Source organism: Petaurus breviceps, unplaced genomic scaffold, assembly GCF_028583685.1.
Source record: "Petaurus breviceps papuanus isolate PSGF00001 unplaced genomic scaffold, PetGlider_PUasm1.0 175, whole genome shotgun sequence".
NCBI classification, from domain to species: domain Eukaryota; kingdom Metazoa; phylum Chordata; class Mammalia; order Diprotodontia; family Petauridae; genus Petaurus; species Petaurus breviceps.
Window position 1 is genome coordinate 31,343,790 of NW_027185764.1, and position 16,029 is coordinate 31,359,818.

General features: G+C 40.6%; 2 protein-coding genes across 3 annotated transcripts in view; both read left to right on the forward strand.

Annotated features, from left to right (window-relative positions):
* CKMT2 (creatine kinase, mitochondrial 2) overlaps nucleotides 1–16,029 on the forward strand; it is a 511,259-nt gene that overhangs the window by 423,609 nt on the left and 71,621 nt on the right. The window lies entirely within an intron of this gene.
* The window catches only part of RASGRF2 (Ras protein specific guanine nucleotide releasing factor 2), a 323,013-nt gene that overhangs the window by 300,932 nt on the left and 6,052 nt on the right, over nucleotides 1–16,029 (forward strand). Inside the window, exons 20-26 of the mRNA XM_069085026.1 lie at nucleotides 753–813; nucleotides 1,626–1,729; nucleotides 4,177–4,261; nucleotides 5,584–5,781; nucleotides 11,006–11,085; nucleotides 13,230–13,350; nucleotides 15,704–15,772. Of these exons, the coding sequence (XP_068941127.1) occupies nucleotides 753–813; nucleotides 1,626–1,729; nucleotides 4,177–4,261; nucleotides 5,584–5,781; nucleotides 11,006–11,085; nucleotides 13,230–13,350; nucleotides 15,704–15,772 (718 nt within the window). The remainder of the gene's footprint in view (nucleotides 1–752; nucleotides 814–1,625; nucleotides 1,730–4,176; nucleotides 4,262–5,583; nucleotides 5,782–11,005; nucleotides 11,086–13,229; nucleotides 13,351–15,703; nucleotides 15,773–16,029) is intronic.

Here is a 16,029-nt window from a genome sequence, read left to right on the forward strand (position 1 = left end):
TAGTAAGCAATATGTTAATTCATCTTTATCTGGACATTGGATATAGAAGGAGCACCTTAGACCTGTGGCCTCAGTTGACAGTGGAAGTCCATTTGCTTCCTGGTCACAATCTAACTTGGGATAAAGCTTTAAAGTGGTCCAGCTGGTTCTGATTTGGGTGACTTGGAAAATAGAATAATCCCTCATGTATCCCTCTAAATCAGACAGTATTCTCCTTCCACTGAAGAAAGAGGAGTGAGTACTTCTGTCCTTCCTTTCTCTGAGCAAATGCTGGGTACTTCCTTATGGCTGATTTGATTTCTACATCCATTTAGACTGAGAGTAGCAAGCATAGCAGGTAGCCAGGTGACACAGTGGATAGAGTGCTGGGCCTAGAGTCAGGAAGACTCGTCTTCCTGCGTTCAAATCTGGCCTCAAACACTTACGAGCTGTGTGACCCTGGGCAAGTCACTTCACCCTGTTTGCCTATGCTTTTTCGTTTGTAAAATGACCTGAAGAAGGATGTGGCAAACCACTGCAGTATCTTTTCCAGAAAACCCCACATGGGGTCACAAAGAGAAAAACACAACTGAACAACATCACATCAATACAGCCAATTTCTGTTGAGTCCCCTTTGTTCTCCCCAACCTCATGGGCCTAAGTTTACATACCTTGGGGGAGGGGCAGGAATGAGATGTGTTTTAAATACTTGCCACTCTTGCCATAGTTAAAAATCAATTTGATGTAGGATATTTTGGTTTGTTTTTTCTTAGGGCCCTCTCTCAAGATGATCAAGATGACAATCACCTCAAAATGGAGGACATTATCCAAATAGTAAGTGTGCCCAACATTTGTATCCCATCACTGTGGGTTAAGTCTGAACTGGACCTCCCCAAGTAGCTACTAAGTTAGCATTCGACTGTGCTCTCTGAAAAGACCATGGAAAGACTGTCACTACGTTGAGTGGCATTGTTTCAATTTGTTATGAGGGTGTTTTTTCCCCCTTTCTTTGTCTTTCTCTTTGGGAGGAGTAGGAAGGAGGTTTTAAGGTTTACAAAGTGCTTTCTCTTTTCTTAATTAAATTTTTTCAATTAACAAGCATGTATTTTAATCTAAAAATTTTAATTACAAAAAAAGAGAAAGCACGTTGTAAACCTCAAACATTCTCTAAACATGAGATGTTATTGTATGACTGATTCTCACACTGAGGTGAGCTTGTCACCATCTCTAACCCTGGCTTAGAGTTGTTCAGTTCAGTGATCAGTGTTAGGTTTGAAGATTTGGAGCTCTTTAAAACCTACACTTTTCAGAAATGGAAGCTGAAAGCCAATGTTTCACTGGAGTAGAAGTAAAATGTGATGTTGTACCCTCAGTACTGACCCAAACAGGTAAGAAGAGAGTCTGGGCCTTCGGAAGAAGCACTATCCCTGGACACAAAGGACCTGGGTTCAAATCATGATTCTGCTCCATTACTTTTCTGTATAAACCTGGCTAATTTATTTAAGCCTCAGTTTCTGCACCTATAAAATGGGCTGGTTGGACTCGATGAGCTCTGAAGTCCCTTCTGGCTGAAGTTCTATGTTCTGATAATAAGATTAAAGAAACCTTCATACAGTTAATATTGGATTTCTCTTGTTTTCTTTCAGCCTGACTGTCCTAAAGCAGAATGCTTTGAAACCCTGTCAGCCATGGAACTTGCTGAGCAGATCACCCTGTTAGATCACATAGTGTTCAGGAGCATCCCTTATGAGTAAGTGCCCATCACCGTTCCCCAAGAACTTCTAGAGTTGCTTTTTGGGCGGGCATGCTTCTCTCTGGTTGCTAGAGAGGTCACTGCTGATGTGCATGGGTAACCTCTGCAGGAACAGGCTTAAATGTTGACTCCACCCCGCTGAAGTGTATTCCAAGCTTGTTTATGGTTCTGAGGGGCTGGACATGAGGTTCTCCAGGCTCTCCTTGCTTCCCTGGATCATCTTATATGTGGTTATTGTATATACCCCTAGATTTCACAGTTCACCACAGGTTCTAGTTATTCCCTTGAACCACTGCAAGAATTTCTATAGTTCTGGCTCCTGCCTTGCCCCATGGTAAAACAACTAAAGACGGACAGACCTGAGGGCAGCGCAGAGAAAGGGCTAGAACAGCCTTGTCACACTCAGATACGAAAGGGGGCCACTGATCCATACCTAAGGATCCCTGCAGGCCACATCTTGACTTAGTTTTAAAATGCAATATCATCTACATATTACTGTATTTTTATTTATCTTGTTAAATACTTCCCAATTACATTTTAATCTGGTGTGGGCTGCACTTTGACACCTCTGGGTTAGGGGGTTTTTAGGAGATCTGTTCAGTCATCTAGTATCTACATAGAATTTAATTATGCCGGGCTCTGAGGTAAGTATCTGAAGAGTTGCTTCTGAGAAAAGTGTGAATGAACTCCTATGCTTAGAAACAGTAAGCAACCTAGAACCCTGGCTTCAGGCAAATAAGACTCTGGGTGGTTTCAGTTCAGTGATGCTGATGGAGATGGAGCACCACTCTGGGCCTACTTTTCCTGGCATGTCAGGTACCCAAAGGGTAACTATTTCTCCCCTTAGGATGCTAGGTTTTCTTCTGTTGCTACTCATGAGCCCTCACTAAATACCAGCCAGCCAGAATTAATTATCTTTTAGAAAGGAGTATTTACTGACATACTATAGTAAAAACACCCCTCCCCAAGTCTGTGGCCCACTCTTGCATACAAAAGGCCCCTGGGAAAGAGGGGCTCCAGCTTAGAAAACACAGGAGAGGGAGGGGCAGCTCAGAGGTCCTGATGCAGTTTGAGGGCGAATGGAGAGAGAACTGGGCCTGGAGTCAGGAAGACTTGAGGTCAGATTTGGTTTCAGACACTTGCTATCTGTGTTACCCTGGGAAAGTTACTTAACCTCTGTTTTTCCTCAGTTTTCTCAGCTGTGAAATGTAGAACTTAACAGTCTCTCCCTCCCAGAGTTGTCATTAGCATCAGACAAGATATTTGTAAAAAGCGCTTAGCACAGTAGCAGGCATACAGTAGGGTCATATAAATGCTTATTCCCATTCCCTCTTGATTATTAGAACTCCTTTCCTCCCTTTGTGGAGTCCTCATGAAGTTTCCCTTTGGCATATCTTGCTCTCTGTAGAGTCCTGAGACTATCTTTCTTCTGTGTCTAGCTTGTCTTCAAGCATATCTGTTGGTTTCCAGTGTAGATGCTGCCATCTGTCACTGCTGCTTCAAGGATCAGTGCTGATGGGAAAGTCCAGTTTTCCCAACTTTTCAAATGTCACAAGGCTTTTCATCAAAGGTTAAAGGGCAAGAAGAGAGAGCTCACCTACTTCCCTATCAGAGATTTTTCCTGCTATTATAATGCCAGTTTACCAATTGGCTTGCTTTTTATCCAAGCCTCAGAAGACATAACTAATCCTCTGCATTTAACTACAAGAAATTCCTTTCCTTTGTGGCATTATCCACTTTCATTCAGTCCATAAACAGTTTACCACTTTGACGTATTTCATAAACTCAATCAAAGAGTTGTTTTCCCTAATAAATGTATCCAGGTATGGAGCATCTTCTCAGTTGCATTAATTGGGGCTGGGGAATGTGGGACATCCCTCTTACAGGTAAAAGGAAAAGATACAAAAAATGCTGCTCGCAATTGGCATTTTTTTTTGTCGGTGTGCCCAGTCTTGGGAATTCAAAATGAGTCTCTGACTTATCTAAAGTTTAGCTGCACAGGAATATTTTTGGTTTCTGGAATACTACTTGACTTCTCTATTCATTTGTTTATATTATTTTGTCTTTCCTGGCAGTCAGAGATGTCTCTGTAGTGATCCTATGGCAGGAAAGGTACTAAACATTTATATAAGAAAATGAGAAACTGAAAAAATTCTTTTCTTACTGACCCTGAGATGGCAAAATTTGAATAATTATAGCTGTGAGCTATTATTAAAGTGGAAATCATCTAAGGTGTTCAGTAAAGCTGAAGTGGGGCATCTTAATCCTGGACAGGGCCTAGAATTGTTGATCATTTACTATTATTAAAATTAATAATAAGAAAGGACTTTGTAAACTGTAAGGCTATGAGCTAGTATTGTCATCATTACTATTTTCATAGCTACCATTTTTTTTTTAAAGCTAATTGACCTTAGCTGTTGTTCATTTGTTTCTTAAACTTTCAGAGAATTTCTTGGGCAGGGTTGGATGAAATTGGATAAAAATGAAAGAACACCCTACATTATGAAAACCAGCCAGCACTTTAATGATGTGAGTAATCATAAAAAATAAAAGACTTTTGGAAATGCTCCAGGAATTTGAACATCAGGGCATAAACATTGTCCTTTAAAACAAATGCTTTAATTTTTTTTAATCTAAAAATGATAGAATGTTAAAGCTAACTTTAAAATCCTCCAAAAGCACAGAAAGATGCAATTACTTTTTGTTTCATTACTAAATGTCTAACATGTTGGTACTACTCAAATGTGGCCAAGTAGAAGGTCTAAGCTGAATTCAAAATTCTTGCTACTTTAATGAAAAATTGGTAATGCATATCTCTTCATCAAAATGCGGAGGGGCAATATATGACCTCAATTGTTATCATTTTTCTTAATGAATGGGGTCTGGGTAATTTTCTATCTCTGGTTCATATTTTACCTATTTGCCAAGAAAACCCCAAATGAGATCAGAAAGAATCAGACAGGGCTCAACAATGACTGGGCTGCTGGGTGGAGCAATGAATAGAGTGCCAGGCCTGGAGTCAGGAAGATTCATCTTCCTGAGTTCAAATTTGGCCTCAGACACTTACTAGCTGTGTGACCCTGGGCAAGTCACCTCACCCTCAGTTTCTTCATTTGTGAAATGAGCTGGAGAAAGAAATGGCAACCCACTCCAATATATTTTCCAAGAAAACTCCAAATAGGGTCATGGACTATTTGGATATGACCAAAATAAATGAACAACTCCAGATATGATCTTACCCCTCAAATTCTGGATGCTTTGTTTTTTCTCATACTGCATTTTAAGAGCATACCAACTCTTGTGGCTGCTCTGTGACATGCTTAGTCTGCAATCTTCTATCAACTGGGAAATCTCTTTCAAATGGTACTTGTTTATATATGTTACTCTGATAATTGAGGTTCATAATGATGACCTTAGAGAACTTCAAGACCTTTTTGAATTGTCAAAAGAATTAAATTAAGTTTAATCTCCAATTCAACAAACGTTAACTGGTCACTTTGTCCAAGGCACCATGCTAAACAGTGGATATGTGATGGTTGCTATTTGGGTGTTAAGCCTATTTTATCCTAGCCTAATTCTCTGTCAAGTGGGACTCTATGTATGCTGCAAATGATCAATAAAAATATCCCATTCACTGGCCCTGCAGAGAGTTCATCTTTCCACTCTAGAGATGCATGAGGTTTCATTAGTTAATTTTTGTTGGGAGCATCAGCTCCTGCAGAAAGTTGCATTGAGAGTAGCGTTATCAACATATTTATCATCCTCCTTTTATTATCTGTATTAAATAACGAGCTTGTTTTTCCCCAAATGCTTCCCTCTAAGTCTCACTTCTTCTTGCCTTTGTGTGTTAGATGAGTAACCTTGTGGCCTCCCAGATAATGAATTATGCTGATGTCAGCTCCCGGGCCAATTCCATTGAGAAATGGGTCGCTGTTGCAGACATCTGTCGATGCATGCACAACTACAACGGAGTGCTGGAAATCACCTCAGCCTTAAATAGAAGTGCCATCTACAGGCTGAAGAAAACTTGGGCCAAAGTCTCTAAACAGGCAAGTAATGATGAGAGGCAGACATCTTCCAAAGATGATTTTCTCTTAAGAGGCAGAGGCCACTGAACTGAGTGCCAAGATAAATATTGCTAATTAGGAGATCATTTAATAAAGTGAGCAGTGCAGTTGCCAACGTGAGGTGCCCGCTTGGATAATTATTGTGTTCTTGACACTAATTAATCTCCCTTCTTCGGTTCATTTCAAAACCAATAATTTTAAGGAAAAAGATAATTTAAACCAAAACATTCGCAGAAATATTTGGGGAAGAAAACCTAACTTCGTTGGTTGTCAGATGAGAATATTTTCCTATAAACCCCTAGGCCCAGGTAGCTTCCCAGAAGCTCACTTTGCTACTGCTCCTCTGGATTTTTTCCAGCATCTGCTTTCTTTTTCCCTTTTCTCTCCCCCAGGGGAAGGAAGAGGGGAGGGTGAGAAAGCCCCTGCAACAAATATGAATATTTAAGCAAAACAAATTCTCAAATTGGCCAAGCCCCAAAATTTGTGTCTTCATATCTCTCCATCCATCTCTTTGACTTCAGGAGATGGGTACCATGTTTCATTATGAGTCCTCTAGAATCATGACCGGTCATTCCATCAATCAGAATTCTTGAGTCTTTTAAAATTATTTATTTTTAGAATGTTGTTAGAGTATTCCACATTGTTCTCTGGTTCTGCTAACCTCACTGCATTAGTTAAACATGAGGCTCAAGTGACATCCCAGATCTCACCACTTTTCAGTCTGTATAGATCTCTACTTATGCTTGTCAATTACATTAGATTAATTCCCTCCTCCCATTCCTTCTCTCTTCTTCCCTCCTCCATCCTTTGCCCTCTTCCTTTCTCCTCAGCTCTGATCTTTCCTGTAGGAATGCTTGGAAGTTCTTGCGTTCATTAGAGGCCAATTTTTCTCTCTGTGGATTATACTTTTGAGTAAGTGGCTCTCAGTTGTAAGCCTGCATCTTTTGCCTTTTGGAGCATCTCTGCTCCTTTATAATGGCAGCTACTTATTTTTGCGTGATCCCAACCATTATGTTTCCTTAGTACTTGAACTTTTTTTTCGAGCTGCTTTGACCCAGTGGAAGCCCTGGATTTTGGCCATGACATAGATAGGGCTTTTCATGTGGGACTTTCTTTCAGGTAGTGACCAGGGCTCTCTGGTTCTAAGCTATCTAGGCAATTTTCTCTTGTGATTTCTTGAAATATAATATCTGGGTTCTTTATGATAGCTTTTGTACCTCTCATGCTAAGCTGTTAATTCTCTTTTCAGATATTCCCTCTGCAGTTTTCATTTCTTTCCTAAATCTGTCTCATTTTATTGATACAGTTTTAAAATTCATTTTGGACACTTGAATTATTTCTTCTAGGGATTCTAATTGATCCTATGAATAATCTTTGTTTTTCTTTAAGACGATTTATAGGTGTTTTGGAGTTATTTTTCTCTTTTGGTTTTGTGTCTTGGGCATCCTGGACCTCATAATAGTTCTTTAAAAAAAAATAGAATGGGGTGGCTAGGTGGCACAGTGAGTAGAGCACTGGCCCTGAAGTCAGGAGGACCTGAGTTCAAATCCGGCCGCAGACACTTAACACTTACTAGCTGTGTGACCTTGGGCAAGTCACTTAACCCCAATTGCCCTCCAAAAGGCAAAAAAAAAATAAACAACAACAAAAAATCTCATTCTTCCAGTATTCTGGAGTTGCTTGCCTAGCCAGCAGCTCTGGGGGCTGCATCTGTAACCGTGGTCCCTCTAGGAAACCCTTTCACTACTGACCTGGCTGGGTAGGGAGTGAGGCCTTGGTCAATTCTGCACTGCTGGCCTGATTCAGAGATCTAGCCAGAATCTTCAGTCCTGGCCCACCCCTCTTCCTTTGTTTCTGCCCTGGTCACTTGCATAGGTTGTACTGGAAAGATAACTACTATGGTTGCTCTTATATCTGTGTCCCTGTGTTCTTCTTAGGTCATTTCTAAAGCAGCTGTGGGGGGAACTGAGCTACTCCACCATCTTCATTAGACTTCTCCCAGTCTGGGTCTTTATTAACCAGCACAATGAAGTAAGAAGAATCCAAGGCAGCAGCAGTACATCTCACTTTCTCCTAAATTTGAGATTGAAACACTGCAAGGGGAGAGAGGGAAAATGTCATTGAGTAAATAGAGATGGCCTCAGTTTTTTTTTCCCTCTTTAACTATCTCAATTTTGCTAGTCTGATCCCAAAATCTCATTACTGCTTTTTAAATGTAATTTTCATCCCTTTTTTCTAGCTCCTGTTCCAGCATTTCTCAGTCTTTAAGAATACCATCAAACTTTGCCAGTAGAGCAGTTCATTTTATTTTTTAAAGTAATATTTTGTTTTTCCCCCAGTTATGTGTAAAAAAACAATTTTTAACATTTGTTGTTGTTTTTTAATTTTGAGTTCCAAATTCTATCCCTTCCTTCCTTCCCTCCCCCTTCCCTGAGATGGTAAGCAATCTAATATAGGCTATACACGAATGTAATCGTGTAAAACATTTCCATATTAGTCATTTTGTGCCAGAAGACTCAAACAAAAAAAAAGAAAGTAAAAAATAGTATGTTTCAGTCTGTATTCAGACACCACCAGTTCTTTCTGTGGATACAGATAGCATTTTCTATTATGAACCCTTTGGGATTGTCTTGGATCATTATATTGCTGAGAATAGCGAAGTCATTGACAATTCTTCATCATGTAATATTGCTGTTACTGTGTAAAATGTTCTCCTGGTTCTGTTCACTCCTCTGTGTATCAGTTCATGTAAGTCTTTTCAGGTTTTTCTGAAATCATCCTGCTTGTCATTTCTTACAGCATTGTCTTCCATTACAATAATATACCACAACTTGTGCAGCCTTTCCTCTATTGATGAACATCCCCTCAATTTCCAATTCTTAGCTACCACAAAAAAGAGCTACTATAAATATTTTCGTACAAATAGATCCTTCTCCCTTTTAAAAGAAATCTCCTTAGGATATAGATTAGCAGTGGTGTTGCGAGATCAGAGGGTATGCATAGTTTTATAGCCCTTTGAGCATAGTTCTGAATAGCACGATTCATTTTAACAAATATTTGATGAACACTTTCCATGTGAAAGGAATTGGGAAATTAAAAAAAACCAAATACACACACATAAAATATACATATGTATATAATATAGTATATATGTAGATATGCCCATGTATTATGTGCTTACATATATACACACATGTATTTTTATTAAGATATGGTTCTAGCCTTCATGGAACTTGCCATATAGCTGATTTAAACTATGGCTGATATGGAAGTGCATAAAATTGCTGGTTCTGAATTGAATAAAAGCTCAATCACAAAGTATTTATTAAGCACCTACTATGAGTCAGGTGCTGGAAATAGAAATACAATGAATGAAACAATCCTATTTGCCTGGAGCTTACATTCTTATGGAGGAAACAGCAAGGACTTAAATAAGTATAGAATAAATCTAAAGGGAATAAATTCAAGACAGTTTGAAAGGGAGGCACTAGAAGCTGGGGTCAGGAAAGGTGTCGTGCAAAAGGTGATGGTACCTGAGCTGCACCTTGGAGGAAAAGGCAGAGGTGGCCCACGGCTGCTTCAGGTGACGGGGAGGAAAAATCTGACAGAATCGAATTCCACCAGCTATGACTGTGCAGGTGCCCAGGGAGATAAAGAGAAACTGCACACAGGAACATCATGGAATACATTGCTTTAAATGTTGAAGATGCTGCAGGCAAGTTCGGTCGTTAAATAAAATGAGCAGTATTTCATTTGCAAGTTTGGCACACAGCCTCAGAGCCGCCCTTGACAGAAGCTGGGCCCTGGCCCAGCGAGATGCCTATCAGGATTTGCAGGTGAAATTTTGGAATGGGTTCACATTGGTTCAGAGACCTCTCTTCTAGTTATCCCTGCAAAATATAGACAAGAGTGCCTGTCCTAGGTCAGATGCCATGATAATGTATAGAAATATACATTTTTCCTGATGAATATAAGTGTTCACAGGGCAGGTAGGTGGCCCCATAGTGCACAGAGCACTGGACCTGGAGTCAGGAAGATTCGTCTTCAAGAGTTCAAATCTGGCCTCAGACACTAGCTGTGTGACCCTGGGCAAGTCACTTAACCCTGTTTGCCTCAGTTTCCTCATCTATAAAATGATCTGGAGAAGGAAATGGCAAACCACTCCAGGATCTTTTCCAAGAAAACCCCAAATGAGGTCACAGAGTTAGACATGACTGAAAACAACATAAGTGATTACAGTACTGAAATAACTTGGTCTGTATTCAACAAATATAAAAAAAAACTATCATGTGGTGGGTACTGGGGATGCAAAAAATAGAGAGGCACATAGGTCTTGCTCTTAAGGAGCTTACAGGGAGCAAAGAATTACTGTATTTCCTAGGCTACCATAGGAGTAAAATAATTGAATTTGTTTGCTGTGGCACTTTTCAGGATTAGACATGCTTCAAATAGTTTTCATCTTGAAAAGTCTACTGAACTTGAGTCAGAAAGATCTGAGTTCATATTCTAACTCATATGCTTAATAATTCTGTGACCCTAGACAAGACTCTTGACCTCACCCCAGGTCTCAGTTTCCTTGTCTGTAAAAGGTGAGACATGCACTCATTGTCATCTTTTTGTTGTTATGTCAATTTAGTCATATCTGACTCTTTGTAACCCCATTTGGGGTTTTCTTGGCAGAGATACTGGGGAAATTTTCTGTTTCCTTCTTCAGCTCATTTTGCAGATGAGGAAACTGAGGCAAACAGGTTTAAGTGACTTACCCAGGATCACACAGCTAGTAAGTGTCTGAGGCTGGATTTGAACTCAGTTCCTCCTGACTCCAGGCCCAGTGCTCTATCTACCGTGGCACCTAACTACCCCTTCGGTCCCTTTAATCTCTAAATCTATGACATTATGGCCTCTCAGACCCTTTACAGCATCGAATTCCATGTTCTCTCTAGAACTCCTATAAGCATTTCAACTCATCGACAAACCAAATTCCAATTGACTACTCCCTCCCCTGTCTTTAAGGTATCTGTCCTTCTATACATTCTGGTATACAGGGTGAGTGATGTCTTGTTTGAGTCACTCATGATACCACTGTTGCGTGCCTACTTATTTCTGAAATAGATGAACTTTCTGTGTTTTCTGTCACTTGGTGACTCACACTCTAAAAATAACTGCCGCAGAAGGATTGATTGGATGTTAATTTTTTTCTTTCTAGACAAAAGCTCTTATGGACAAACTTCAGAAGATTGTATCTTCAGAAGGAAGATTTAAAAATCTCCGAGAAACACTCAAAAAGTATGTTTTCTTAATCAGTAAAATTATCTGCAGAGCGCAGTAACATATCACATATTAAGAACGAGAGAGCTGGTTTAATTTTACTTTCAGAATGATTGTTTAAAAATAAATTTATGTGGCTTTCATCTGAAACAATCTAGCTCAGTGGAATTTGTTTTTAGTTCACAGACTTAAAGATTTCATTGAACTGAACCCAGGTTTCTTTTCATTTTTCCTACCTGTACATTCAATGACAAGTACTTTGCTAAGTAACTTATGTGCCAAGTACTGTGTCATGTCCTGGAGATTCAAAGACAAAAACTTAGCAGTCTCTGCCCTCTAGAAGCTTATATCCTATTGAAGGAGACAATATTTACATATATAACTATAGACAAAATATAATAAAATAAATATAAATTAATTAGGGGAAGGGTGGGCACCAGCAGCTAGAAGTATTAGGAAAGACAATGCCAAAAGATTCCTGTGAGTTGAGTTTGTAAGGAAATAAAGGTTTCAAAGAGGAAGAGGTGGGGGGATTGCATTCCAAATATTGGGGGAGGGCAGCCAGTGCAAAAGCTTCAAGACAGAAGATTAAAGTAACATATAGTAAGACTGGAAAGATAGTTTGGGGCCAAGTTGTAAAAAAAAAAAAAAGGCTTTAAAAGAGATTGTATATTTTTTTCCTAAAGGTAATAGGGAGCCATTGGAGTTTATTGAGTGAGGGTAAGACATGGCCAGACCTATGATTCAGGAAAATCATTTTGATAGCTGTGTGGTGTATTAGTCTGGCATATGGAAAGACTTGAGTCAGGAAGATCAGAGGTCATAGGGCCGGAGTCAGAGTGAGAGATGCTATAAAAGTAGAAACAGGATCTGACAACTGATTGTCCACATAGGTGTGGCTGATGCCAAGCTTGTAAATCTGGGTGAGCAGAGGGATGGTAGTGGCCTCAGCAGAAATAGAGGAAGAGGAGTGGGTTTGGTGGGAAAGAGAATGAATTGTGGATATTCTGAGTTTGAGGTGCCACATGCGAATGTCAGCTAACAGTTGGTGATGTGGGAGCGGAGCTCTGGAGAGAGACGGGCTGGATACAGAACAGAGGAGAGATCCCGCCTGCTGTTGGTGTACCGTCCTTTCATCCCCATCGGACTGAAAACAGGCCATAGCTATCATAGAGTTACAGGATTATAGGCCTGGAAGATGCCTTAGAGCCACCAAGTCCGACCCTCTTTAACAAATGAGAAAACTGATGCTTGGGAATGCTAAGATTTGGCCAAGGTCACAGTTAGTGGCAGGCCTATCTGATCACTGCAGAGAAGATGTCAGAGATAAGAAAGGAGAGGCAGCTCATTTGTGTAGTGGATAGAATGCTGACTTCACAGCCAGCAAGGCGTGGGATTGAGTCCTGCATCTGTGTGACCCTGGCCAAGTCACTTAGGCCTAGAGGCAACTTTCTAAGACTAGAAATTGTAGAGAAGGTGGCAACCTGCGTTGGTAGAGGGAGTTAACTCATTTCCAAGCGATGAAATCTCTCTATTGAAAGAAGAGGAATGATTAATAAAAGGAAAGCCAGGAAGATCAAGCAGGTTTGTCCTCTAAAAAGCATGAAGAAAGTAAATTCTGGTGGAAGGTGGGGCAGTAGGTCTCTACACCATCTAAAAACCACTTAAATGATCGCTGAAAGAGGAAAAAACAAAACAAAACAAACAAGAGGTCTGATTTCCTGGATGATTCCCTCATGGCTATTGATTTTTATGTAATAAGGTATGGGCTAGAGCTAGTTTTATAGAAGTTTCGAGATTTTTCTTGAATGAAGGTAGCACAGTAGAGGGGGTAGGCTCAGCCAGGAAGGCCTAGCTTCAGTCCTGCCTCTGTTATTTGGACAAGTCACTCAAGTTCTCTCTGCACTTTAGTTCTCTTATGTGTAAAATGGGCGTGATTCCTGTAATGCTTAAATTACAGTTGTTAGGAGAATCAAATGAGAATGTATGTGGAGTGCTTTGCAAGCCCTAAAGGAGCCTATAAACTTTGGTTATTTATCATCATGGAAAATTCCATTTTCTGTTGACCTTAGAGTGAAATGGATGTGCTAGATAAATAAATAATAAATTATAATAAATAAATAGATAATAAATAACCTGGAGCTATTTCCTTCTGCCCCCAGCAATTGTAACCCCCCTGCAGTCCCTTATCTTGGAATGTACCTAACTGATCTGGCGTTTATTGAAGAAGGAACGCCAAACTTTACTGAGGAAGGCCTTGTCAATTTTTCAAAAATGAGAATGGTAAGTGACTGGCTTGAAAAAAAAATTCATAGGGGCAGCTAGGTGGCTCAGTGAATAGAGAGCACTGGTCCTAGAGTCAGGAGGACCTGAGTTCAAATCCAGCCTCAGACACTTGACACACTTACTATCTGTGTGACTTTGGGCAAGTCACTTAACCCCAACTGCCCTCCAAAAAGCAAAAAAATAAAAGAAATTCACATGTGATTTCTTAGTACTTTAAAAAGCACTTTTCCTAACACTCAGAAGTTCTGAATAGAGTTCATAAAAGTTGGAGATAGTAAAAATGCCATTTGCATTTGGATTCTGGGATGGTAGAAACCTGAGCATCTGCAGGCTTCTTCCTTTAGCTGAAGGAGTTGTAAAGAATTTGACAGCGACAGTATTGTTGTTTATTCATTTCAGTTGTGTCTGACTCTTTGTGACCCCATTTGGGTTTTTTTGGGCAAAGATACTGCAGTGCTTTGCCATTTCCTTCTCCAGCCCATTACACAGATGAGGAACCCGGGGCAAACAGAGTGAAATGACTTGCCCAGGGTCACACAGCTAGTAAGTGTCTGAAGCCAGATTTGAGAAAGCCAGGAAGAGGAGTCTTCTGGACTCCAGGCGCAGGGCTCTGTGCACTATGGCATCACCTAGCTGCCCAAGCTAGTGATCTAGGGAGAATGAAGACTCCAGTATCTGCTGTCCTCTGGACATGAGTGCCTTCCCATGTAGATGGCAATGAAGCTTAGTTGTATGTACTCTGTGTGTGTGTGTCTGTGTGTGAGACACACCCTGGCTTAGCGAATTTGGCAGACAGACTTCAAAGACTCTTTGCTTAAGCTCCCATCTTCCCTTTGCTGTCTCTGTTTTCCCGTATTCTCTTAGGTATTCAGTATTCTGAGTTAGAAAAATAGACAGACAGATAGGGTTTATTAAGAGCTTACCATATGTCAGGCATTGTGTGTCAAGTCCTGGAGATACAAAAGGCAGCAAACCAGACATTTCTTACCTTCAAAGAAAAGAGCTAAAACCTCTGACGTTAACAGAGCACCTGCTATGTGCCACGTGCTTTGCAATTATTATCTGTCTCATCTGATCCCTCACAACAACCTGGGAGGCAGATGCTATTATTTATCCCCATTTTATAGATGAGGAAACTGAGAAAAACAGGTCAAGTGACTTGCCCAAGATCACACAGCTACCAAGTATCTGAAGCTGGTTTGAATTCAAGTTTATCCTGACTCCAAGCCTCTACCCACTAAGCCACTTAGCAATCTCCAGCAATGTAAGGAGTTAGCATAGAAATGGGAAAGACGGCACATAAAAGGGAACTGTAAAGTGGGAAGGGGGCTGGGGAAGAAGAAGGACAAGGTTGATGGCAAGGAGTGAATTGATCTGTAAGTGCAGTGGGCATGGCTAGGGCCCCTCATAAAGTATAGAGAAATGCCACTGAGCCTTTCCAGATGCTGTTTTTTACAGTCTTGCCTTTGATTACATCTAATATGTATATAAGCAGCTAGGTGGTCCAGTGGCTAGAGCACTGCTGGGCATGGAATCAGGAAGATCTGAGTTTCAGATCTGACCTCAGATACTGGCTGTGTGACCCTGGGCAAGTCACTTAACCTCTGTTTGCCTTAATCCACTAGAGAAGGAAATGGCCAACCAGTCCAGTGTCTTTACCAAGAAAACTCCTAGGACAGCATTAGCATGCTGTGGTCCATGGAATCACGAAGAGTCAGATATGATTAAACAGCTGAACAATTGAATAATTAGTGTATAGTCTAACTCTCTACCTGTTACTTTCCATGGACTCAAACTGGCTGCTGACTTCTCATTTCCACCTATCTGTGCAGGGTTCCTGGGCACCTCTGCTAATTTCTAATTTCTGCTAATACCAAAGAAACCTCTGTGATGCTTCACAGCTTTGGTCATGGGATCAGGCCCCCATCCTTGCTCAGTGCTAGGGGAATAAGACACAATCAGTCCCTTGATCAGAATAACCACTGACAGAATATAAAATAACGCAGTTGCCCTAGTGACAAAAGAACATCAATTTGGAGGAAATGTGGAAATGCAAACAAAGAACATATAAAGAATGGTCCTCAGAGTCTGCTATTCCCCAGGCTTCCTTTCTCTTTTAGAGCTTGGGTTTTATATCTGTGCCAGCTGTCCTCCTGGGACGCATGTCATCCGATGGTGTTGAAGATGTATAGATCAGTAAAGAAGAGGGAGAAAACATGGGGTACAGACAGCAAAAGGGGCACAGCCCACTGTCTTGGTAAATGAAATAACTGCTCTGGAAAAGTAGCCAGAATCTGTAAAAAGAGTAAAGATACAAAGTTCCTTTACTTGCCTTTTATTTTTTTGTTAGATATCACACATTATCAGGGAGATACGCCAATTCCAGCAGACTTCCTACAGGATAGACCACCAACCAAAGGTAATACAGTACTGACGTATGGATTATGCTCATCACAGGGACGGTGCTTAAATCTAGGCCCCAGCTCCAGAAGATGCTGACTGACCTATGTGCCTCATAGTGCCTTTCTCCATAAGACAGTAGCAGATCCCAAGACATGTTCTGTGATGTAACAAAAAGGCTGCATTCCTCAAAGCAAATCCTACAGACTTCTGTATGTTAGAAGTCACCTTGTGCCTGCCTCAAGGATGTATTTATTCTCAAACACCTGAAGTTGA